The sequence below is a fragment of the Limanda limanda genome, chromosome 21 (genome assembly GCF_963576545.1).
Source record: "Limanda limanda chromosome 21, fLimLim1.1, whole genome shotgun sequence".
NCBI lineage: Eukaryota > Metazoa > Chordata > Actinopteri > Pleuronectiformes > Pleuronectidae > Limanda > Limanda limanda.
Window position 1 is genome coordinate 5,760,329 of NC_083656.1, and position 23,081 is coordinate 5,783,409.

Genomic DNA, 23,081 nt, shown 5'->3' on the forward strand with positions numbered 1-23,081 from the left:
AGTCCGCAAGAATACATTTACATTTGCACACCACCACCAAACAAATATATTGACGCCCCAGTGTTTAATATCAGTATGCAATGAATAATCTCATTGTATACATTGAGTACATTGTATGAAATGAAACTGTAAATTTGTCAATTTAAGAATACATTATAATAAAATAATATCCCATCATTATTTCTTTCATCACGACAAATGCTGTAAATTACATACATATAAAGGTATATTAGTAAAGTAATATTTTAGTTTCTAACCTGCTTCGATTAAAGGTTCAATGTGTAGGATTTAGTGACATCTAGTGGTGAAGTTGCAAGTTGCATCTGAAACCCCCCCCCTCACCCTCCCCTTACCAAACATGACAGAGAACATGTGGTGACCTTCAGTTGTCATAGAAACTCAAAAGGTCTTTAGTTTGTCCTGTGTGGGCTACTGTAAATAAAACATGGCCGCCTCCGTAGAGTGGACCCACTACTGTTGTAAATATAGGAGTATAGGGTAAAGAAAACAACAATTTGTACACTTAAGATGAAACAAACTAATAAAAACATCACTAGCATTATTAGGGCCCGAGCACTGATCAAAGGTCAGGGAGGACCCTATTGTTATTGTAAGGATAATTATTATTCAGGCAAATGAATTGGCTTTTTGAGGGCTTTAACATGCTCAACTTCTTACCAAAATTTGCAGAAAGTTAGAAAGTGGTGAAAATTTACGTATTCTGAAGGAATTTTCAATGGGCGTCCAAAATGGCTCAACGGTGCCCCCCGAGACCCCTGGTTATTATTATTATTATTATTCAGGCAAATGAATTGGCTTTTTGAGGGCTTTTACATGCTCAACTTCTTACCAAAATTTGCAGAAAGTTAGAAAGTGGTGAAAATGTACGTATTCTGGAGGAATTTTTAGTTCATATTTAATTTCATATAAATAATATTGAGCAAAAAAAATATTAAACACATTTGTAATTAGGGCCCGAGCACTGATCAAAGGTCAGGTGAGACCCTATTGAAATTGAAATGATTATTTTATTATTTAAAGGCTGTACCGTTAAAGGCTGAATCATTGTGGCTCTGCAGTCCTGGCAGTGACGAACGTTCAGAGAACACGTTGACTCCTGAGCTCCAGTTTGTCTTCGGCAACTGTCGTGTGCTTGCGCACGTAAAGGTTTTTCCAGTTCAACTGGAAGCCTGATATCTTGCATTTAGTGGCCATTTTGGCCATATTCCACATTTTTACTGTGATGTAGTTGTACCAGGGTTTTTATCGGATCAACGTCAAATTGAGATGAGTGTCATGTTGGCTTCAAAGTCAATAGACTGTTCCTTTTGGGATGACGGTACATCATAGGAATGTTTAAAGGTGCTGATTCACCTGCGTCTTGAATAAAGGATGAAATCGTGGGACCGGAACTTAAGTCCAAAAACTTAGCAGCCATATAATGGAATCTCAGTCTAATTTGAGGTATAGTTTCATTGCTGTAAATCTTTAGAATATATCATCTGAAGGGCGACGTAGAACCTTTTTGTGGATTGGTTCAAGTTGTAAGTATGCTTGTTTATTTCAACTCTAAAGACGCCTCTCATTAGCACCAAAGTCCCCTGAACTTCCTGTCATTTACAGCAAAGAAGCTCATGGGTGGTGCATGTTTATGTGACTTTAATTTTAAATTGATTTCTTGTTCACCTAAATCTTACACACTGAACCTTTATATTTCCCAATTTAAGTTGTGATTCTGAATCCAGTATGGTTGAAAAATAAAAATGGTTTCTTGTCTTTTAGGAGTTTTACGGCATCTTTATCCTAGAAACGGAAGTCTCTATGACAGCTTCCTTGGCAACAAGAAGCTCCCCGGCTGACGCCATGTTCAGATAAATATTGTTCCTGTCGGGAATTCTAACGTTATTTTACAGAATTGTTTAAATCTGTTAACGCATCTTCCTGTGACGCAGTTACAATTCACCAGCTAGCTGCTGCGTTATCATTAGCTAGTGAAGCTAAAGGAGCTAAGCTACTACCGGTGGTCTCCATGTCCCTGTGAGGAGATGATCCGCTGGGGTCGCGTCCTGCTCGTGGCTCTGTGTGTGGGGGTCGCGAACGCAGTCACAGACTCGGGGGTCTCTTCGACCACCGGCCCGACGGATGGAGGAGCTGTCACCGCCGCGACCCCCGCTGCTGGAGGCACATGGGACCCCACCGGGGTGTGGACCACTGGGGGGACCGAGGCAGGGTTCACCCAGGGGACCGAGGCTGGATCCACTCAGGGGACCGAGGCTGGATCCACTCAGGGGACCGAGGCTGTGTCCCCTGAAGCCGCCGCTGGGTCCACCGAGTCCCCCCCTGCAGCCCCTCTCCAGCGGGGTAACTTCCTCCATCATGTTCCAAACCCTCCATGTGTTTTCATCCTACAGCATCAGAACAAACAAAGCTCCTGTTGTGATGCTGGTGAACTTTCAATCTCCATCACAGTTTAATTCATCCTGTTTGACTCCAGTCATCTGTTTCTAGATGCTTCTGCAGAGCAACGTGTCTGTTTAAGACCTTATTATAATAAATATCATGTATTTGTAATGGTAGTAATAATAAACTTTATTTACATAGCATATGTTTATATATTGTAAGATTTGGGATTCATCAGGAAGTCTCCCACTGTTTAATCCATCCTTTCCCTTCAGATGCTCCTGTAGTGCTTTCTAGCAATTTGTACAATTAGGACCGTATTATATTAAACTTTATTAAGGTTCTTTTTGGGAGTTTTACTCTTGTTGAGTGTTTAGGACAGAGGATTGTTACAGCCTGTTGCGCCCTATGAGACAAATTTTGATTTGCGAATGTGGGCTATAAAAATAGAATTAGATTTAAAACTTTTACATCTACAAAGCATATTTATAGAATATTTCTAGTTTGTTTGAAAAAACTAAAACTTCTTCCCTGACCCATACCAATCCCTTCACATCGTAGTAATCTGTCCAGTAGTTTTTGTGTAGTTCTGCCAACAAACAAATGCAGATGAAAGCCAAATCCTCCTTGATGGAAGTAATATACCAAAGTAAAATGAACAGAGAAAATACAACAATAAACTAGATATAATTATTTGAATAAATAAATAGGATGAATCAATGTGAATCATTTATAAAAGCCTTGATAAAAATAAAGGTTTTCAGAACCTACAGGCAGATTGTTATGTCTTAGTTGACCTGGTGTTTCTACACAAACCCACTAACACAAATCTTTCCTGTTGTTTTCCAGCGTGTCTCTGCGATTTAACCCCGGACTTCTGTGATATCGGCTGCTGCTGTGACTCGGTGGATTGTGGCGTCGCTAACTTGAGTACAGTTTTCACTGGATGTCCTCAGAAAGCCATGTAAGTCCTGTTCCACACACTGGAGTTACAGCTCTTATTAAACATTCAACAGCATGAAAACTCTTCTGACCTCACAGATCAGGAGTTTGCATTGAGAAGTGGCTGATGTTCCGGGCTAACGTGGATTCATCTCTGGTCACTGAGACGGATTCCCTGTTTTGTGTCCGGTCTGAAGGTAAAACCATATAATACGAATATAATAAATTTATGATTTAATAATATAAATAAGAATCACCAAAAAGGAGAACGTATTTCATAAGAGTTTGTCAATAATCAACATAAATGTTTTTCCAACTTGTCCCAACAGATAAAGCAGCCACATCTTTCCAAGCTCTTCCTCCTTATCCTGCACTAGGGGCGTCATACCACTTCTCACCACCAGAGCCTACGAGCAGCAGCCACAGCCGACCTTTCTACAGGGTAACACAAGATTTCTGTGTTACACGTGTTGAATTTTAGTGATTTGAGCATGCTAGTCAGTACCGAAATGACAATTGAGCGAGTATCTTTGATAAATAAAAAGCTTCTGCTTTTGTTTTGTAGGTTGATGATGTCATTCAGACATATTTCTCCAATTCTTCAGTGAGGGGTCTCCTCCGTCAGCCGTCTCCAGGGGCTGCCGCATCATTTTGTATCAGCCGCAACCCTGCAAGTGAGTTCACAACAAATAAGACATGTAGTATCCACTATATACAAGAGCTCTTCATCTAATCCCAGTCTGATTTCCTCTGCCTGTAGAGTTCTTGAGGTCAACTTCTCTGTCCTGCACCCGCATGTTGACGCCTCAGTCGTGTTCCTCAGACCCAAATCTCAACGCCCGCTCCTACTTCTCTGATTTAAGTCTAATCAAGGTCTGTAAGGCTTCCTGCTCAAAGGTCTTTTTTACGTAGATAATTACTGTTGAGAATTTCACAGCAGCATATTATCATTTTCTATCTTTTAAAACAGATTCCAATCGTTGAGACAACACAAGTGTCAGACTTTCTGGTGAGTCGCACTGATTAAACATATAGATCCACATGACAGTATGAGAATTTAAAGATACATCTTTAGACGTGTAGATAAATCCTCAAACCCCAATAAGACCTTTTGTTATAGAAAGTATGTTGCTGATCTAACTCTGGTTTCAGATCCCAGTTGCACCACTGTCCGAGTGGCCTGCACCAGTCCAACTAAACAACTCCTGTTTCAACGTGGTAGAAAAGGTGAGTAGCCACACAAATGATCCTTAATCACACATATTTAATTTAAACATTAATCTTATCCCTGCGTTGTTTGACTTTCCTGTAGGTGGAGTTTGTCATAGGTTACACAGGCAGAGGAGAACTCACGTCTGCAACTGTGAACATAGTCTTAGGGGATGTGGATCCAAATCAGCTGCTGCTGCAGACTCACTCTGTGCAGTTCCAGGTGATCCTTTAAAACCAGACTCTCAAAATGAAATATCCTTTCAAACACTGATATTATTGACTGTGTCTCCTGCAGCTGGTCTCATCCAGCCTCACTCCAGGAAGACAGACCCCAGACGGACTCAGGGTGGGATCTCCTGTCATTGGTCGCTTTGATGGAACCATGGCAACTGTATCCTCACCATTTACATCATGAACACCTCTACTAAGGAGGTTGATGACATCGCAGTTAGTCTGTGTCTTAGCAAGATAACACAAAAACTACTGAACTGATTTTATTGTAACTTAAAGAAATGGTGAAGTATAAGGCGTCGTAGGAACCCAATTAATTTTGGAGTGGATTCATTTTAGGTTGTGGATTCAGGAAATGTATTTCATTTACTTCAACTTTGCAAGAAATAGTGTAGAGTTGATTATTCATACTTAGAGGAATGATATCTATGAGTGAGTGTAATTTGATGCAACTCAACTGAATCAAGGGGAACTGGTTTTGGCGGAACCATGTGCACCATCATTCTAAGTTAGTCATATTTGTATTTATCCAACGTGCTTGGTGATGCAGCATGGCTCCTTGACAGTGAGCTAGCTGACCACGCTGAGATCTCAGGGCGGGGGGTGTTCCATGGATCCCAGCGGACGAGCACCCGTCCTCTTCCCATACAACATCATCACTGGCTGCACGTTCAGGTGAATCCTCACTTATATCAGCTCTAGTTTAAACGGTTTTTTATGCATGAGGGAGTAAAGTTTTATATCATCTTCTTCAAGTCATTTCAGTGTCTCCACTTGTTGTCTAGTTCTCCAGCGAGAGACTGTTTAGAGCTGCGGTCCCAGATCTACGGGATCTTGCAGGGACTTGCTACTCCTGACCAGATCGCCATGAACTCAGGGTCCAAGCTGAACTGGACGAGAGTCATCACCCAGGAGTGTCCTGTCGACCCACAGGTACAGCTGACCCAGGAAGTTCGGTTTTGTTTTGTGACAACTGACCTTGAAAAGTCCACATTGTTTGAAACTAGGAATTGAAGATAAAGAGATTTAAATACGGTTTTTCATGCTCCTTCCCTTTTCAAAACCTTTTCCTTTGCCTCCTCTCTCAGGAAACATGTGAGTCGGGCTGCCTCCTCCCGAACTCACTCTCTATCCAAGTCCTCTGGGCTCGCCAAGGTCTCTTACACCTTCCCCAGAACTACATCCTTGGGGCCAAATACATATTCAAGTGTCGAAAATTCAAGGTGAACAAGTTCAAAAGAATCCTCTTTTCTGTGCAACAAATATTTTTATGTCTGTAGTATGAAAATGTCCGAATCCTCTCCTGCCGTCTCTTCTTCAGTGTCCTGTGTCGTCCCCTCTCGTTCTAACCACCGACGTGACGTTTGCCGACACCACAGTTTTCCCCGGCCCCCCCAGGAGCTCGCCTCGGCCCAGCTGGAAGTTTCCTTTCGGTTTCTTCACTAGAGGCAGCGCTGAGCTGGACGGCCACGTTGTTATTAACCGGAGTGACACTGAGCAGGTCACATGGAGCTTAGTGCTGTTCACTGTCATGTCGCTAACAGGATTAGAATTCTTCACGAGGTAGCTGGAAGATTGCTGAATGTTTATTTATTTTTTTATACAGAGACATGAAAATGTTCCATTCTGCGTCATCGCAAAATACTGTGCATTTGTAACTTTTACAGGAATAAATAATTTTTTACAAGACAGTTTGTGAGTCGTGGTTTCACTGAGGTAGAGATGCTTTTCGTGCAAACGGCTCCTCTTCTCTCTCTTCTTTTCGGTCTGGCTGGTTTCTGTGCGTTCTTCTTTCCTTTTGCTCCGTGTTGCGGACGTAGCGGAGGAGATTGACGACTGCAGCGGGGGTTATACCTTGCAGACGTGTAGCGGCACCCAGCTGGAGGATAAAGCATAGAACTAGTTAGTTAATTTAGATGTGACAGCACAAGCGTCCGTTCAATTTAGCAAATTAAGAGTCTACAAATATTCAGACTCACAGTGCTGGGTCGAACTCTGTCCAGAATCTCTCTGACCTCCTGGGACAGTGACACCGGCAGAGATAAATAGTCAATGTCCTGCGGGAGAGACATGTTCTCCTCTTTCTGAATTCTCTCTATCTCTTTCCTCTGCATGTCACAGTGAGGCTTGTACACAGCTGCACGGCAGAGAGGAGAGATGAAGAAAGCAAAGGATTATGTCAACCACCCCATCACAATGAACGTGTCACAGGCATTAAATTCCTTGTTGCCTCGAAATACCAAAATCCGCTTTTACCCTCTATCTTGAGTCTCTGTGAGAACTCTAGGTAAGATGAAAGGGATTCTGGGAAGGCGGAGGCCAGCATTTCGAAGGAGGCGTCGTTGTACTGCAGCAGTTCCACGCCACTGAAAGAGAAGTCGCACAGTGACAGTCGGCCCCTGCAGCTGAATATAGACGTACCTTTGACAGTAACTTGAGAGGGAAAGTCAAACCTGGTCCATCACGCTGGTGACTCCACTCACCTCAGCGTCGTGTTCTTGTTCTCACTTATGCAGACGTCTGGCAGCTTGTGTCTCCACTTGTGCGTGGACATGGTGAGAGTCTGCAGGGCTGCGAGCGCGTCCTGCAGACTGTCCCTCACTCTCACAGCCTCCTGGTAACGCAGAGGGGACACACAGCCCACCTCCTCGAACCCTGACAGAGGAGAACGAGAGGAGAGAAACTAAAACACAGGAAACTGAATAACATCTTGTGGGACTCGTCAATACTCCACAAGTTGTATTAAGTATTTTGAGATCGGCTGTTGATATCAGGAGATACAGATAATGTTTTGATTTTTTTTTTTTAGAATATTTTATTTTTCCAAATATTTTCACAATGTAAGAGAACGTGCAGAGCGTACAGAACACTTTACATTAAACATTGCAGAAAATTAAATAACAAAAATAAAAAAAATACACACATAGATGAAATAAAACTAATTAAATAAATAAATTAAATAATTCCCCCAACCAAAGAGAAGACAAAAAACAAAAACAAAAAAAGTTGGTGCATAGGATGACACATCACAGAGAAATACCGCAATGACACAGTAAATAATGTAATTCAGAGCTCCAAATAGTTACAGTCCTATGGTACCATTGGTGGTGTATCCATGTACTCCAAATAAGGCTTCCAGATTATCAAAAATAACTTATATTTCTTTCTGAGACTATATGTAATCTTTTCAAGAGTATATAGATACAAGAATACAACTGTTCATTTCCACAGAGCATCGGTCTATGAGAGTCGGGGAATCAGACTTCCAAGTCAATGCTATACATTTCCTGGTCACACATAAAGCAATTTCTGCAAATTTAATTTGGAGCTTTGTTAAAGACCTGTTGAAAGTTGTGAAGTTTCCCAGTAAACATAGCTCAGGATCCAATGGAAAGGTAACTCCTGTGATCTTAGTTAAGGCATTACAAAAGTCATACCAAAAGGATCTCACCTTTGTGCAATAATGTTTTGATTTGACTCAGTTACAACTCTAGGCTCTGAAGTGTTATGGCACCGGGTGCTGCTGAAGTCCCGGACACTGTGCGTACCTTTCAGAGTGAGGCGCAGGTCGGCGTTGTCCGGCCTCAGCGAGGTTCGGAACTCCGCCCGGCTGGTGAACATGCGATAAGGCTCCGTCACGCCTCGGCTCACCAGGTCGTCAACGAGAACTCCGATATAACTCTCTGTTCGAGACAAGGCCAGGGGAGGGAGGTCCAGGGCGCAGCGTGCAGCGTTCACACCCGCCCACAGCCCCTACACACACACACACATACACAAACACACTTTACTCAGGTCTGAATAGCTTAATTATAGAAATCTAATCTTAATCTTTCAGTGCACTGCATATACAATGTCAGAAAAGATTGATAATTATAGTGGTCCTGTTCGCTGAGCTCTGAGTGGTCATGTGTTTCTCCAGCCCTCAGTGACCACGACATAAGACTTTAAGACTAAATCACTGCACACGTCATAGATGTTGGCAACAGATCAAAGGAATCCAGTCACAGGAAGAACTCATCACGAGGGTGATTTTGTTTTTGATGACTTGCTTTATATAAATTATTTAAAACTGCAGGTCTACCTGTGCAGCAGCTTCCTCGTACCCGGTGGTTCCGTTGATCTGACCGGCCAGAAACAGACCCTGGGTGCTCTTCACCTGTAGTGCAGGGCTCAGCTGGGTGGGACACACAAAGTCGTACTGGACGCCATAACCTGGAAAACCCAAAGACACAATATCACAGTCCACTCAAGATGTTTGACTGTCACATCCGTAAACTACTGCACAAAACCAGCAGGTACTTTCATTACACTGCACGTCTCTCATTCAGGAAAGGACCGACTGAGCTGTGTCCCTATATTTGAATTAACTGTAAACCACTTTGAGACAAACAGGAGTTTACCAGGTGTGTGGATCTCCGCTCTGTGCAGGGCGGGGATTTCTCTGATGAGGCGGAGCTGCAGGTCGGGGGGCATGGTCATGGACAGACCCTGTGGGTACAAGAGGTCGGAGGTCACCCCCTCCGGCTCCAGCCACACCTGGTGACTCCGGCCGGGGAAGCGCAGCACTCGCGACTCAATGGAAGGGCAGTATCTGAGAGAACAGAGAGAGGAGTTATTCCTTTTGAGTTTCAGAACGTACGTGTGTGTGTGTGTGTGTGTGTGTGTGTGTGTGTGTGTGTGTGAGTGTGTGTGTGTGTGTGTGTGTGTGTACCTGGGACCCTTGGTGTCTTCATGTATGTGATTGTTGAGATGAAGACTCTCCCTCACCACTCTCTCCACACCAGGAGTTGTACTGGTCAGGTAACAAGGCAGCTGATCTTCTGGCTTCAAAGATATTAAATTCACAATGAATTTATTGATAAAATAAAATCAATCTTCGGTAAAGAGGAGTCAATCTTAGTCTTTACCTTGCAGCGTGTGTGCTTGTTGAGGAAGCTGAAGGGAGTTGGATGACTGTCAGCAGGATGAATCTGAGCCAGGGAAAGGTCGACTGAATCCTTCAGGATCCTGGGCGGTGTCCCGGTCCTCAGTCTGCCTGTCCTCAGCCCCAGCCTCTCCCTCAGCGTGTGGGACAGCCCGGCGCTGGATGGAGCATCTCCAATCCGACCCCCGGGGGACGTGGTCTGGCCCATGAAGAGGGAGCCAGACAAGAAAGTACCAGTAGTAAGAATCACTGAGCTCGCCGAGATCGGGTGGCTTCCATTGACTGGGAAGACGTTGAAATAAGTGTGAAGGGATTACAAACTGATAACGTACGACTTTTTACATCCAACAAGGATTGTTATATTTTCACCCCTCTTTTTTATTTGTTGGTTGGTTGGTTTTTAAGCAAGATTACACAAAACCTACTGGATGGATTCGTTTTTAACGGCATTTTTTGACATTTTCAATTTTCATAAAACCTTATTTGTTATGAAGGAATAAACATAGTTCAGGTCAACATTGACAGTTATTAGTCTTTTTCTCCGTACCCAAACGTATCCCAGTAACTCGGTGGTGTCCCGGCTCCTCTGCGTTTGGTTCTGTTACCAGCAGCTCCTCCACTGAACCTTCCAACACCGTCAGCTTGGGAGTGGACAGCAGCTCCGACTGAACCAGAGACACACAGACAGTTAGAGACATTTTTAATTCATTCACAATCACAGGACACAATCCTGTTTATGCTCTATTGAGTGAGATTCTAGTTTACGCCTGTGTACGTAAATACCTGAATGAATTCCCTGTAGCGCTGGCGGTCCAGCTGGGCCCTCGGGCCCCACACAGCGGGACCCTTCCTGCGATTCAGGATGGAGAAATGGATCCCGGCCCAGTCTCCAGCTCGACCGCACAGCCCGTCCAGAGCATCTACCTCCCTCACCAGCTGGCCCTTCCCGACTCCTCCCAGGGACGGGTTGCAGGACAGAGCACCTGAGAGGACAACGAGGGACGGAGACGACTGAGATGATGAACAGCTGCTAGTCAAGTTCCCAGTGCACTCGTTCTCCCCAAACCTCAACACAATTAGCTGGACAGGCTGCACAACACATGCTTTCTCACCTATAGTGTTGATTTTCTGCGTGACCAGGAGAGTCTCCGCTCCCACTCTGGCTGCGGCTGCTGCCGCCTCGGTCCCAGCGTGACCGCCACCCACCACGATGACATCATACTGCTGCCTGGCGAGGTGACTGGCCCGTCTGGAAACCAGGGACAGGAAGTGCCGCAGGACGGGGGGCTTCTTCTTCAACATGTGAGATGTGAACCTGCTGAAATCAAGGTTACACAGTCAGACAGTTAAATACAAGAGATAAAGAAGACACTGATTTAGTACCACAATGGACACGTGGAGGCCCTGCATAAACAAATGAAGTTAATAAAAACAATAAAGGTTATGCAAACTCAAACGGTTCCTTTATAAGTGTCACATTTCAGTGCATAAGGCCTGAGAACTATCTGATATTACTACTTTACATGCTGAAGCTAAAGTACATGATATATGAGGATGTTGAGGAACTATAAAAACAGTAATTTTCAAACTAAGCCAGATATAAGAAGAGGTAAAGATTTAAAGGGACACTCCACAGAAGTACAACTCGGTTGTTGATATTTCGGTGTTGGACTGACTGTTACTTTGTTTTTTATAACTGTATTATCCCGCCTATAGTGTATTCATATTTTTATATATTTATATTTTTATCCTGCTCATAGTGTATTCATCGTCCTTATATCTTACAATTCCTGTTAATACTGTAATATTCCATATATATTTATACTGCACAGATCTTATTTATTACTTTTTCACTTTAATATGCACGATACTCTGCACTTTTACTGCCTTTTTTTGCACTTCTGGTTAGACGCTAAACTGAATTTCGTTGCATATGTACTTATGTGTACATATGTGCAATGACAATAAAGTTGAATCTAATCTCATCTAATCTAATAATTCACTGAGACAAAATAAATGTCTGGGGTTTGAAAGAAATGTTTATTTAAGAAGACACGGTTTGTTGCATGATGGGAAATGTAGGCCTGAGCATTCATGAAAGAGTGTTGTATATTTTCATATTATTGATTATCATGTGCTCTTTTTAAATTTGCACGTTTGTTTTTAAATGCAACAAAAAGTTCCAGTGTTGTATGTAGTGCTCATGTTTTACTCAGTTGCCACAATTGAAATCCACAATGACTGACACAGATATGATAGAACAGATATTACAGCAGGCACAGCTTCCTGGGGAAGAGTGTATGGAGGTGATTATTCAACATGAAAACACAAATCAATCCAAACTGTGTACTCGTGAATGGTAAGTGTTGATCTACAAAGTAAATAAAGATGATGATATTTCCCATTTACCTTTGAATAGTTTCACATGGTCACACATGCAACAGTAAGTATGGATCTACTGTATCTACTGAAAACCTTAAACTATACTTACAGTTTCTGTGGCAGATGACGAGTGAAGCCTTTCTTCTAATCCCCAGCTTGTTGGTGGAGGAAGGTTTTCGATAAGATCAGGATCCTCTGGACATTTTAATTTTTCACAAATCTCCTGCTATGTGACATAAACGCTCTCTACGGCGGCCGCCATGTTGTCTGCAGCTTCCTGTCGTAATAACTGTAGTAGACACTCGCTCACCTCTGCCGGGTCCACGTTTGTCCTTGTGTGTTATTGATGCATTTATTTAACAGAATAAAATAAAACAAGAAACAAAAGTATGCATTTATGAAACTTGTTGTATAAATGAATATCAAAGTGATTTATTGGAATAAAATGGAAGAACAACATGTGGTGTTTTGTGCGGGAGGCTGCCACGTGTACACCTAACACAACCCACTCCGGATTCACATCAGATTCAATCAGCATCGATCAGATATCGATTCCATGAGCACGTTATTTATTTATTTATTCACATGTACGCGCTCGCCAGTGGGTCAAAGGTGCACGCGCACGTCAACGCCCCCCTCCCCCCCCTTTCCAGCCGGTTCCCAGTCAGCCGCGCTCGGATCGAGTCAAGTGAAACTACCGAGAGGTGGTGTCGACCGACCGCTGCGGGTTTGTCAGCGAGAAGCCCCGAGAAAACACCACTTTCCCGAGGCCACTGAGTGACGGCGACCACCCGCGAATTAGTACCGGAAGGGTCAGCGGCCGGCGGAGTCCAGGCGACCGAGGGGAATAGGGTGAATCCTGGAGGGAAAGCGCCTCGAAGTGAGCCCGGGGATCCAAGCTAATGCTAACAGAGCTAGCCGCCGCTGAATAATCACACGGAAACTCGTGTCGTGTTTTCGGCTCCGGGCTTTGACACAAGCTCCGCGGCTCCACGCCACAGAACCGGGGGGTGGAATCTGTTTAATCGCGGGGGTTGAATTTTTATTTCAATCGAGGCGTTTGCTATTTTTTTAGGCCACAAGCGACCCGACACTCGCTGGGCAGGATTAGCCACGCTAGCCGGGTCGTGTTGAGGTGACGCCGGCTCTTCGCTGCTCGGGCCGGGCGATCGAGTTAAACCGAGTCCGCTGCTGAAGCGACTTCACACCGGGAAGGAATCAGTGTTTATAAGTTAGCGAACCACTCGTGCTTCGTGATGCTGAAACAACAGCAGCAAGCCGGCGGGAGGAAAGCATCCAACGGAACCTCGGGCCCCGCCGGGGTGTCTTCCCCAGTCAGCGGCACCAACAGCAGGGCGCCCGCCGGGAGGTAAGCGGGGTTTTGGGGGAGCCGGTTCAGGACAGTCCGGGGATCGTCCTGTGACTCCTGAGGCCTACCGGTTAAAGAGCTGTGGGCGTGTCCCGGTATCAGAGGGGTGGGGGCTCCTCTCCAGACCAATGAGAGGACTCCGTGCTAGATTGACAGTGGAGGTGAACCAATCAGAAGGCCCGCACGGAGCCCAGGGTGATAAAGGGAGGCGGGTTCGAGCGAGGTGAAAGCACCGGGCAGCCAATCAGAACCCGAGCTGCCCCAAAGTTGATCTGGCCTGTCAGTGTCAGGGCAGAGAAGATAGCGACTGGAAGAAATGTGCAAATAACAACAACACGTCGCTGCAGCCAAAGAGAACTTCAGGTCGAAATGTTCCCGTCAACACGGAAGTGATCTCAGGGCCAGAGCAAGGTCACACGTGGTCTCAGGCCCCGGGATTCTCCTGTGTTTACTGAAGTCCGGTCAGCTCTGTCTCTTTGTTTTGTAACCGAGGCAGCGATTCATATCCAGATTGATATTAATGATGAATCACTTGCTCTCCAAACCTGGTTTCCTGGTTCAATCTAAGCTGCTGACGTGTTTCAATGCACCCCCCTCCTCCCCTCCCACCACTTTGTTTCTTGGAAGACGAGAGTAAATAGATGGAAGCCCAGCCCTGAAATATGACAGTATCTATAAAGGCAAAAACATAATAAGAGATCCTAGAGGTCCCATCGTGAAGTGTTGATAGATTATTCAGAGAACTGAGGCTCTGAGCTTGTTAGTTTTCCCCCAGATAGCCCCATGTGGAATGTGACACTGCCTTGACAAGCTTCCAAAACAAGTTTTACTCCTTTCGCATCAAAGCAGACCATCGTGTATTAACCGTGTGGCTTTTCTTTCTCGCAGGAATCGACCTTCTGCAAAGCCATCATTCCAGTCATCTCCAGTGAGTATCCTCAGCCGTCAACACACAGCACATTGTGAGCTGTGGACAAATCTGAAAGGCGATTCCCATAGAAATGTCTTATTTTTGTCCAATCTGAGTCTCACCGTCTCAGTTCAGTCCATCGCCTTTTAGATTTAAGTAGAAGCCACATTAATTATTGATAAGATGAAAGTACTCGTTTTCTAAGTGTACATTATTCAAAATACATGGATCCGGCTGCCTGCATGTCCTTAAAATGTCTTAAATGAAGATTGGATTGGTCTCACTTTAATTAGGCATGTTCTTACCATAGGAGAATAATTATTATAATGGGTTAAACTAATGCCTTTCTAATTAACCTGCTAGCTAGTTTAGAACATGGGGAAATGCAAGTAAAACGATATGTGGCTTGAGAATAAAGTTTTCTTGTGGTGGTAAAAGCCTGGAAATGCCTATGAAGCAAACTTAACTATGTGTTGAAAGTCTAAGAACAGTGGGGGTCAAGGCTTTTGATAGATATAAATGTATTTACTTTAAATGTATATCCATCCCAAGTTTGTTCTTAATTCTAAATTAAAAGTGGTATTAACAGAGTCTACAGTTCATAGCTGGAAAGTATATAAAACTTCAGTCTAATCAGTGATATTTGATAAATGATGAACGTAAATAAACCTGTGACGAAGGTCGATGGGAAGTTTTCAAAAGCGGGTTAAACGTCCATTCAGTAGCGAGCAGAGCATCATAAGTGGGTCTCTTGTATAAATGAGGCCACAGGAAGTTTCTGTAATTCAACTCTTCACCTTGGAGTTGCCTCATCCTAGGAATGAATTGCCTTACTGTATGTAGCCACGAACACGATGTAATAATGACTTGTCAGCATTAAACCATGTTAATTAAAAAATAACGTTTTGGTGCAGTGTCTTTGTGAAACTTTAGTTTGATGGTAACTTTATGCCTTTTTCATCTGCAGGTTTTCGAGGGTGTGTACAACAATGCCAGAATGCTTCATTTCCTCACAGCTGTTGTGGTGAGCTTTTTGTCAATGTCCTTCTCAGACCATGCTGATTATTCCTGAAAATGGCAGCTGATACATCCCCTGTCACACTAGTCATTATAGTTAGAGATAAGATGTTGTGTACCTAATGTACAGCTAGCTTTTCTTATATGATCCTGTGTCTGTCCAAGGCTGTGAAGGGTTACAGCAAGTGTCAGAAGGAAGCTGGTTAAAATCAAGTCTATTGGACTGTAAAAATGCAATTTATTACTTTTGAATATGATGAGTCAGGCTTTAAATCTGTCTCTGATCCGTCATTGTGAAACTAGTAAAGGTTTCAACTCTGAATTTAAGTTTGCTATCAGATCTTTTCCTGGATAAAATTGTCCTAATACAGTCTTTCATCTCTCTCAGGGTTCCACCTGTGACATAAGAGTGAAGAATGGCAGTGTGTTTGAAGGCGTTTTCAAGACTCTAAGTTCACGGGTAAGAAATTCATAATGAGCAAACACGCACACACGGCCTTCTGCTGATTTAAGGAAGCACTACAAACATTCCTGTCAGTATAATAATAAAATCTTGTCAATGTGGCATTTTGTTTAGTTGTTCCACTCTTGCTGGGAAAGTTTACACAGTCATCAAATTTCCTGTGCTCTCTTAATGTTTCCTTCTTAGTGTGAGTTGGCTGTGGATGCTGTACACAAACGCGGTGAGGAGGAGGGACCAGCGTCGGTTCCACCGCGGAGAGAGGAAATCACAGACACTATGATTTTCAGCCCCTCCGACCTGGTGACAATGATCTGCAAAGATGTCGACCTCAACTTTGCCACAAGAGGTATAAACACACAAATGCAAACTAGGGGGGGTTGAGGTAAAGGTGCACAGAGGTAACAAACACAGGACCGAGATGCATTTTTGTCAGATATATTAAGTTCTTTCTAAAGGATAGAAAGTAAGGATTACATTTTTATGAACTCGAAAAAGGAGTTAAGCCTCTACTCCAATCATTTGTCAGTGTAGACTGACCTGAGTTGACCTCTTAAGGAGAAAATAAGATTATAATGTGGTAAAAAAAACTAAATATACGGTTATATTTTAATGTTTTTCTAAACTAAATGCAGACAAATCTAACCAAAACAGACTGTCATTAATATAATCTTGTCTTGTCTTTGATATTCAGACACCTTCACAGACACAGCCATCAGCTCCACCCGCGTCAACGGAGAACACAAGGAGAAGGTGCTGCAGAGATGGGAGGGAGGAGACAGCAATGGAGAGAGTTACGATCTGGAAAATGATGCAGTGAGTCAAATTGTCACAGAAACACCAGCTAACTCTCTAATGACAGGAATGCCCTTTACACCCAGGACACACACGAACAACATGAGTTGACTTATAATTTGATATGCCGCTAGAGCTCAATCTTTTATAAACACTTTTACTAATAAAAAATGATTCTAAAGCTCTGGTAATTGTACTAACCCTGTAATCTTGTGTTTTTCTCCTCAGTCCAATGGCTGGGATGCCAATGAGATGTTTCGTTTCAATGAAGTAAAATACGGAGTCACGTCAACGTATGATGCCAGCCTCTCCATGTACACGTGAGTTTCCATAATGTGAAAGTTCAATTTTTGGTAACAAGATCGGTAAGAAAGTAGTTGAAAGACCGTGTTAATCTAGAATTTCTAGCAGGAAAGCATGAGTAGTTTATACTATAGTATTTTAGATTGCATCTCTGGTCTAAGAACAAATCACAAGTGAAGATCTGTTTGTGCTATTCCTGTCTTCACGTGCTACTGTTCAGCAGTTCGGTCACTGTTGCCTGTGATTTTATAGTTAAAATGGAGATAAATGTTTGAGGTCAATAAGATTTTGATTTCATGTTTTAATGTTTTTGTGCTTTCTCTAAATGTGGCCCAATCTTTCTCCCTTGCCCCCAGTGTGCCACTAGAAAGAGGAAACAATGACACTTTCCGGCAGAGGGAGGCTCGTGCTGCTCGTCTGGCCAATGAGATTGAGTCAACCCCCCAGTATCGCCACCGCGCCAACCTGGAAAACGACGAGGGCAAAAGCGAGGAAGATAAGTTCAGTTCTGTGGTGCGGGACAGCGGTGATCGGGAGAGGGGCCGCGAGAGCCCCCGTGACAGAGACCGTGAGAGGGGCCGAGACAGCCCTGGAGCCAGTACCAGGTGAGGGAGGGGGGGGTTGATGAGTGTTTGTCAGGCAAGTAGCCCTGTCAGGTCTCATCTCATTTCCTGGTGATTTAGATTGTATTGAGTTAAAAGTTCAGGTCATTATTGACTGTGGAAACAGCTAATTTCAGTTTTATCACGTAATCAGTTGAAGTCGTCAGACTCTTATCTGCTGAGGAAGATCAAAGTCTTTCTATCAGATTCAGAACATTGACTAAATACACTTTGAGGGGAAATCGCTGTTAAATGCTGTTTCAAAGGTCAAGAAAGGACTTTGACGAATCAGCTTCTCTCATCATGTTTCTTTATAAAGCTTGTATTATAATTTCCTGGTCACATGTGTGTTGTTGCTGTGTTTGATGTACTTCCTTTTTCTTCCAGGGACGGCAAGTACATTCCATTACCTCAGCGTCAGAGAGAGATGAACCGGGAGCGTGAGCGAGCTGAGAGAGGGCCTGGCGGGCCTCCACCCCACAACCGTCTCAGCGGAGGTTACCGCTCCAACCCTCCATCCTCCTCTTCCCCCAGACCTCCACTGCCCTCTGGTGCAGGGCCACAGCCGGGCGTCTCTCCCTCAGAGAGAAGCAGCCCTCTGTCGGGCCGAGGCGGTGCCTACGCCCCCCACCACCCACAGGGAAGTCCCAGCCCCGGCCCGGGCTCTGCCCCTGCCAACCCTTACACACCTGCCTCTCCTGGTGGACCAGCACCTACGCTGGCCTCTGCTTCAGCTGCCCCCTCTCCAGGAAGCCCCCCTGCCCCACACGGACACACAGTCCCTCATTCCCACTCACTCCCACACTCGCTTTCTGAAGCTGGCAGGCCTGTGAATGGAGGTAAGTGTGAGAGCTTGTGTCAGACGGTATTTTCACAGCAACCAAGCATGCTGCTATGGCATAAGCAAGATTTGTCGATGGACTTTCAAGGACGTTTTCTCTTGTTGTGTTTTACAGTCTCTGCTAGAACTTCCCCTAAAGCCCAAAGACCTCCACAGTCAAGCAGGACCGCCCGTTCTACAAACTCACACAGTCAGTCCACAGGTATGAGTTGCACACAAACCCAGTCACCTGTTGTTATGAAATCTTCTATATTAATATCATTTTTGATGGATTTTGCCTAAAACTTGCTCTCTATTTCTTCCCTCCCTCATGTCATTGCAGCTGCTCGATCTCCTAAATCAGTCTCTTCCCAGGACCCGCCTTATTTAGACACATCAGCTGTCTCCCTGCCTCCCCAGAAGACATCTGGCCCTGCCCCTCTCTTCCCTGTAGATGGTACGGTCTCACCTCGTCTGTTGTTAAAGTTTAAAATCAAAGTCAAAACCATTTGTGTTCTCTAATGACGTGAGCCTCTTCGAGACAGTCACCTTGTAGCAGTAAGTGACAACTTTCGATACTGGAATCTAATCTTGCGGTTTTTCTTGTCATTGCAGTGAATGAGATTCTTGGTGCAGCTGCAAAAGAACGTGCAGCTGAGAGTGCCATCAGCACAGAGGAAAGCAAGACTAAAGGTGTGTGTGCAAGATTAAAAAAATCCACAAAATACTGGAAATAAGTCTCAAAACTTTACCTATTTGCATGTCCCGTTTGTTTTAGAGTTTTCAGAAGTTCACATTCCCGTTAACCTTGTCTCCTCTCTCCTCACCAGTCCCCTCAGTGCAGCAAAGGTCGCAGATTGAGGCGCTGCGGAAATTTGGCAAGGAATTCAGGGTAAGAGTTCAGTAGCCTCTCAGTGAAGTGTGAAATTAGAAAATCTGTGACCAATCAAGTGGTCATGTCCTGAGACATCGACGTTTGTCTGACAAATCACTCACGTCTTGTTCATTTCATTGTGAGCGTTACCAGTAACGACATGGCACTGGATACCAGTGGCCCCTACTCAAGCTTAACTGGGTACTGTAAAGACCAGTCACAAGGATTTGTTTGAGGATTTGTTACAGATATAATAACATATCTGTTTGCCATGTCTAATTAATTTTTTATTTTTGACATCACCTCCATCCTACCCAAACAATGATTGTTTCAGCTCTTACTACTATTACTTTACTCTCTTTTTTTCCAGCTCCAGCCGAGTGGAGGCAACTCCAGCTCTCCAGCAGCAGCAACCCCTCCTGCTGTCGGTGATGCTTCCCAGCCCGGCGCAGCCAAACAATCGGACGCTCACCTTGCTTCAGACCCTAAATCTCAGCCTCCAGCTGCCAGTCTCGCTCAGCCCCAACCTCAGGCTTCACCTGCTCCCTCTGAGGACCCCACCAAGGACAGCACGTCTACACCTGGCCCCACCACAGCTGCCACCTCAGCACCTGTCTCAGACAGGCAGTCGCCAGCCGTGCCACAGCCAGCCCGGACCCCGGGAAGTGAGGACGGCAGGTCTGAGTCGACGGAGGGTGTACCAGAGTGAGTTTCGAGAAGGATCCGAGCTGTGTCACTAAACAATCTGATTTATCTTACTTGTTTTATTGTGGTTTTCATTTCTAAACACATTTTTCTTTCTATCCTCTAGCCAAGTGAAGAAATCAACCCTAAACCCCAACGCTAAAGAGTTCAACCCTATTAAACCTCAGATGCCTATGGTAAGTCAATTCCTGTTTAATCCCTGAACTGTGAGTGCAGAGAGTACTTCAGTGATGTTGTATGAAGATCAGGAAATGCAGTGAAGTGTATCACGGATTTTATTTTGTAGTCAAAGACCTTTTTATTTAACTTCACCTATATTGTTTAACTTTGTGTAATATATAATAATGTAATATGCTGAGATCCCTGTGTTTCACTACGTGACACGCAGATGTATTAATCTGTGGTTGTGTGAACTTGCAGACGAAACCCAACACTGCACCCACTCCACCTCGGCCAACTCCTCCCAGCCCGGTGGTCCTTCAGCACCCAGGTGGTCAGGGGCCCCTCTACACCACCCCCTACCTCTCCTACGTCTCGCAGATGCACTCTGTGCAGGTACACAGCGTATAAATGTGATTAAAAACAAAATATTGATTAATACAGAGCATGTTGGTCTGGTGTTGACCTCTAAAATGTTTCTTATTTTCAGCCACCACCGATGTACCAGTACACTCTGTCAACAGTCAACCAGGGAAAATACCCCAGGACCAAAGGTAATGTTGTCATAATCAAAGCTAGGAAGTTACGGTTCGTTTACCAATATGTTGAAGTTGCCGTGTTTAGAACTTTTTATGTTTTTCTTGCTTTGACAATGTTTCCTCTCCTTCACCAGGCGCAGTAGTTGCTCAGCGCTCTGATCATGGTAATTCAGGGCCTCAAATGCTGCAAGCTGCAGCCTCAGCAGCCGGGGCTCCGCTGGTAGCATCCCCCTACCCTCAGTCCTACCTTCAGTACAACCCACAGCAGTACGGCCAGCAGCAGGTCATCCAGGCCATGTCACCCTACCCTGGACAGGTAGGATGTCTAATCCACTGGTTTTGAACTGGGTGTTCATTGGCATTAAAATAAGAATGATCTGTAGGGGCGGTATCTTATTCTAAAAGTTAATAGATCAACAGAGTAGTATCTTACCCTCGCTTAAAAAACATTGCTTTATTTTTTATTCTCTCTTTTCTCCCCCTCTCCAGCCAATGTACTCCATGCTGCAGGGAGGAGCCAGGATGATGACTCAAGGTGGTGGTCCCCATCCACAGGCGTTGGGACCCCCGGGAGGCCCTCAGTTCGCTCAACAGGGAGACGGCCCTCAGGGACCACAGCAGGGCATCTATGGTTAGTGGAACAAGTCTTGCTGTGAGGTTCAGAATATTCACTTTTCACCCGAGGCTTGAAATGTATTACTGAGGAACTGACGGTCTTTTCCTTCCAGCTCAACAGTCCTTCACCCACCACACGGGCGCAGTACATCAGCCTCAGCCCTCCAGTACCCCGACAGGCAACCAGCCCCCTCCCCAACACTCTGCACCCAGCCCAGGACAGGTGAGCTACCCCTACACCACCACAGGGATTTAAAAATACAAACTTTGAGGTCAAGACAAGTAGCAAGGACACAGCAGTTCAGATTTATTTGTGATCTCTAACGTTTTGTGCTCTCTTCCTGTAGAACGCCCAGCAGGGTCAGCAGCAGCAGGCCTTGTACCACTCAGGTCCTATGTCAGCTCCCACCCCCCCCAACATGCCGCCGGGCCACACGTCACCACAGGGCTCGTACCCCATCCAGGGCTACAGCATCCACCAACACCAGGGCATCCCACCCTCATACCCCCTGGGGCAGTTAACACAGGTAAGGCATCACGACACATTGTTGGCTTTCAGTAATTTATTTTTTACTATTTTCAATTGAAGTTTCATCTTGACCTAAACCCTCTCTCTCCCAGGCCCACGTGCAGGGAGCCATGTCAGGTCCCCACCACTCGGGGAACCACGGTCAGCCCCAGTTAGTGATGCTGCAGCCGCCTCAGCAGGGCCCCGGCTCCGTGCAGCAGCACCAGCAGCACGGACCTCAGCAAGGAGCACACCAGCACTTCTACATAGGACATCCACAAGGTAACGAGACACAAAGAAGAAGAAGATACACTTTTATTAATCCCACACACATGCACAAACATGCAAAGACACACTCATGCATTGGGGAAATTAGTCCTCTGCATTTCACCCATCTGGTGCAGGACACACTGCAGAGCAGAGCAGTGGGCTGCCAGGTACGGCGCCCGGGGAGCAGATGTTGGGGGAGTAAGGTGCCTTGCTCAGGGGCACTAGGGTAGGGAGAAGAGTCTTTTTGAACTTTGGACAGGTCCAGGTTCGTTACACCATCCAGGCAAGTTTCCGCCGAAACTCCGAGGAGACGAACCGTGGAGTCGAACCAGCATCGAACCAGAGACCCCTTCTCTGCTAGTAGTCCAAGTTTTCTGCCACTAGTCCACCGCCTCTCCAAACAACCTCTACAACACAACCACAACCACAACCCCAACACTGAGTTTGTTTAAAGTGCGAGATCCATAACGTCACTGTTTGTGTTTCCTCTCCACAGCAATGCAGGTACAAACGCATCCTGCTTCCTTCCATCCACCTGGAAACTAAACCGCTCCAGAGCCCTGGACACCACCCCCCCCTCCCTGACTGCTCCCCGGAATGAGCCCCGACATCCCCACTACCTGTTGGGTGTGAGGCCCAGACTGAACCGGACTCATACGAAAATCAGACTGACAGGATCGCACGGAGGAGAGAAGAGGACTCGAGTCTCCCAGCACCTTATTCTTCAGCTATATTGTTCTTCATCGGCGTCAGCCCCAGATGAGGAAGACCTTTTTAACGCTAAAGATGATGGTGGCAGACGGCAGCAGCGGCGTCAGGACCCCCCACCCACCCCCCCCGCTGCCATCCTGCTCTTCTTTCCAACTTCTTCCCTTTTTTTAGACACGGGCCACCTTGCTTGGCGAACCAGTCGGAGAGGAACAACCAACAGCAGACACTTCTAGCAATGTGTTTTTAGCCTTGTGGGGTTTTGTAAGTACCATAACTCAAAACACAGACTGTCGCAGGATCTCATGAATACACCATGAAAGGAGGGATTTGAAG

General features: G+C 45.1%; 3 protein-coding genes across 3 annotated transcripts; 2 read left to right on the top strand and 1 right to left on the bottom strand.

Annotated features, from left to right (window-relative positions):
* Positions 1–1,186: 1,186 nt before the first annotated feature.
* On the top strand, positions 1,187–6,469 carry LOC133027689 (tectonic-3-like). Its single transcript, XM_061094763.1, has 14 exons — positions 1,187–2,361; positions 3,250–3,364; positions 3,442–3,539; positions 3,672–3,784; positions 3,908–4,016; positions 4,103–4,215; positions 4,313–4,351; positions 4,495–4,569; positions 4,655–4,774; positions 4,850–4,945; positions 5,360–5,460; positions 5,571–5,718; positions 5,874–6,008; positions 6,107–6,469. Exons 1-14 carry the CDS (start codon positions 2,046–2,048, stop codon positions 6,350–6,352), a joined length of 1,824 nt encoding a protein of 607 aa, XP_060950746.1. The 5' UTR covers positions 1,187–2,045; the 3' UTR covers positions 6,353–6,469.
* mto1 (mitochondrial tRNA translation optimization 1) lies at positions 6,354–12,335 on the bottom strand. Its single transcript, XM_061094762.1, has 13 exons — positions 12,201–12,335; positions 10,822–11,024; positions 10,493–10,692; positions 10,257–10,374; positions 9,693–9,991; positions 9,497–9,609; positions 9,186–9,376; positions 8,867–8,997; positions 8,334–8,538; positions 7,269–7,440; positions 7,042–7,151; positions 6,765–6,922; positions 6,354–6,664 (listed from the first exon to the last, which is right to left on the bottom strand). The coding sequence occupies exons 2-13, from the start codon at positions 11,009–11,011 to the stop codon at positions 6,494–6,496; spliced, it is 2,058 nt and encodes a 685-aa protein (XP_060950745.1). The 5' UTR covers positions 11,012–11,024; positions 12,201–12,335; the 3' UTR covers positions 6,354–6,493.
* Positions 12,336–12,784: 449 nt separating this feature from the next.
* Positions 12,785–22,654, top strand: LOC133027804 (ataxin-2-like protein). The gene is made up of 23 exons (XM_061094942.1): positions 12,785–13,460; positions 14,349–14,388; positions 15,338–15,394; positions 15,776–15,847; positions 16,037–16,196; positions 16,542–16,663; positions 16,871–16,962; positions 17,302–17,550; positions 17,935–18,386; positions 18,504–18,590; positions 18,711–18,824; positions 18,983–19,060; positions 19,198–19,259; positions 19,612–19,946; positions 20,053–20,122; positions 20,367–20,501; positions 20,596–20,659; positions 20,779–20,960; positions 21,134–21,275; positions 21,373–21,482; positions 21,607–21,786; positions 21,881–22,049; positions 22,534–22,654. The coding sequence occupies exons 1-23, from the start codon at positions 13,348–13,350 to the stop codon at positions 22,581–22,583; spliced, it is 3,135 nt and encodes a 1,044-aa protein (XP_060950925.1). The 5' UTR covers positions 12,785–13,347; the 3' UTR covers positions 22,584–22,654.
* The last annotated feature ends 427 nt before the right edge of the window (positions 22,655–23,081 follow it).

Bases quoted from the DNA above. Each gene is read 5' to 3' on its own strand.
- LOC133027689 (XM_061094763.1), top strand. From the start codon at position 2,046: ATGATCCGCTGGGGTCGCGTCCTGCTCGTGGCTCTGTGTGTGGGGGTC. The intron at 4,216-4,312 runs GTCTGTAAGGCT...CTTTTAAAACAG, and splicing joins CTGATTTAAGTCTAATCAAG to ATTCCAATCGTTGAGACAAC. The intron at 5,461-5,570 runs GTGAATCCTCAC...CTTGTTGTCTAG, and splicing joins ATCACTGGCTGCACGTTCAG to TTCTCCAGCGAGAGACTGTT.
- mto1 (XM_061094762.1), bottom strand. From the start codon at position 11,011: ATGTTGAAGAAGAAGCCCCCCGTCCTGCGGCACTTCCTGTCCCTGGTT. The intron at 9,610-9,692 runs GTAAAGACTAAG...ATATCTTTGAAG, and splicing joins ACAAGCACACACGCTGCAAG to CCAGAAGATCAGCTGCCTTG. The intron at 6,923-7,041 runs GTAAAAGCGGAT...TCTGCCGTGCAG, and splicing joins ACAGAGACTCAAGATAGAGG to CTGTGTACAAGCCTCACTGT.
- LOC133027804 (XM_061094942.1), top strand. From the start codon at position 13,348: ATGCTGAAACAACAGCAGCAAGCCGGCGGGAGGAAAGCATCCAACGGA. The intron at 21,483-21,606 runs GTGAGCTACCCC...CTCTTCCTGTAG, and splicing joins CTGCACCCAGCCCAGGACAG to AACGCCCAGCAGGGTCAGCA. The intron at 21,787-21,880 runs GTAAGGCATCAC...TCTCTCTCCCAG, and splicing joins CCCTGGGGCAGTTAACACAG to GCCCACGTGCAGGGAGCCAT.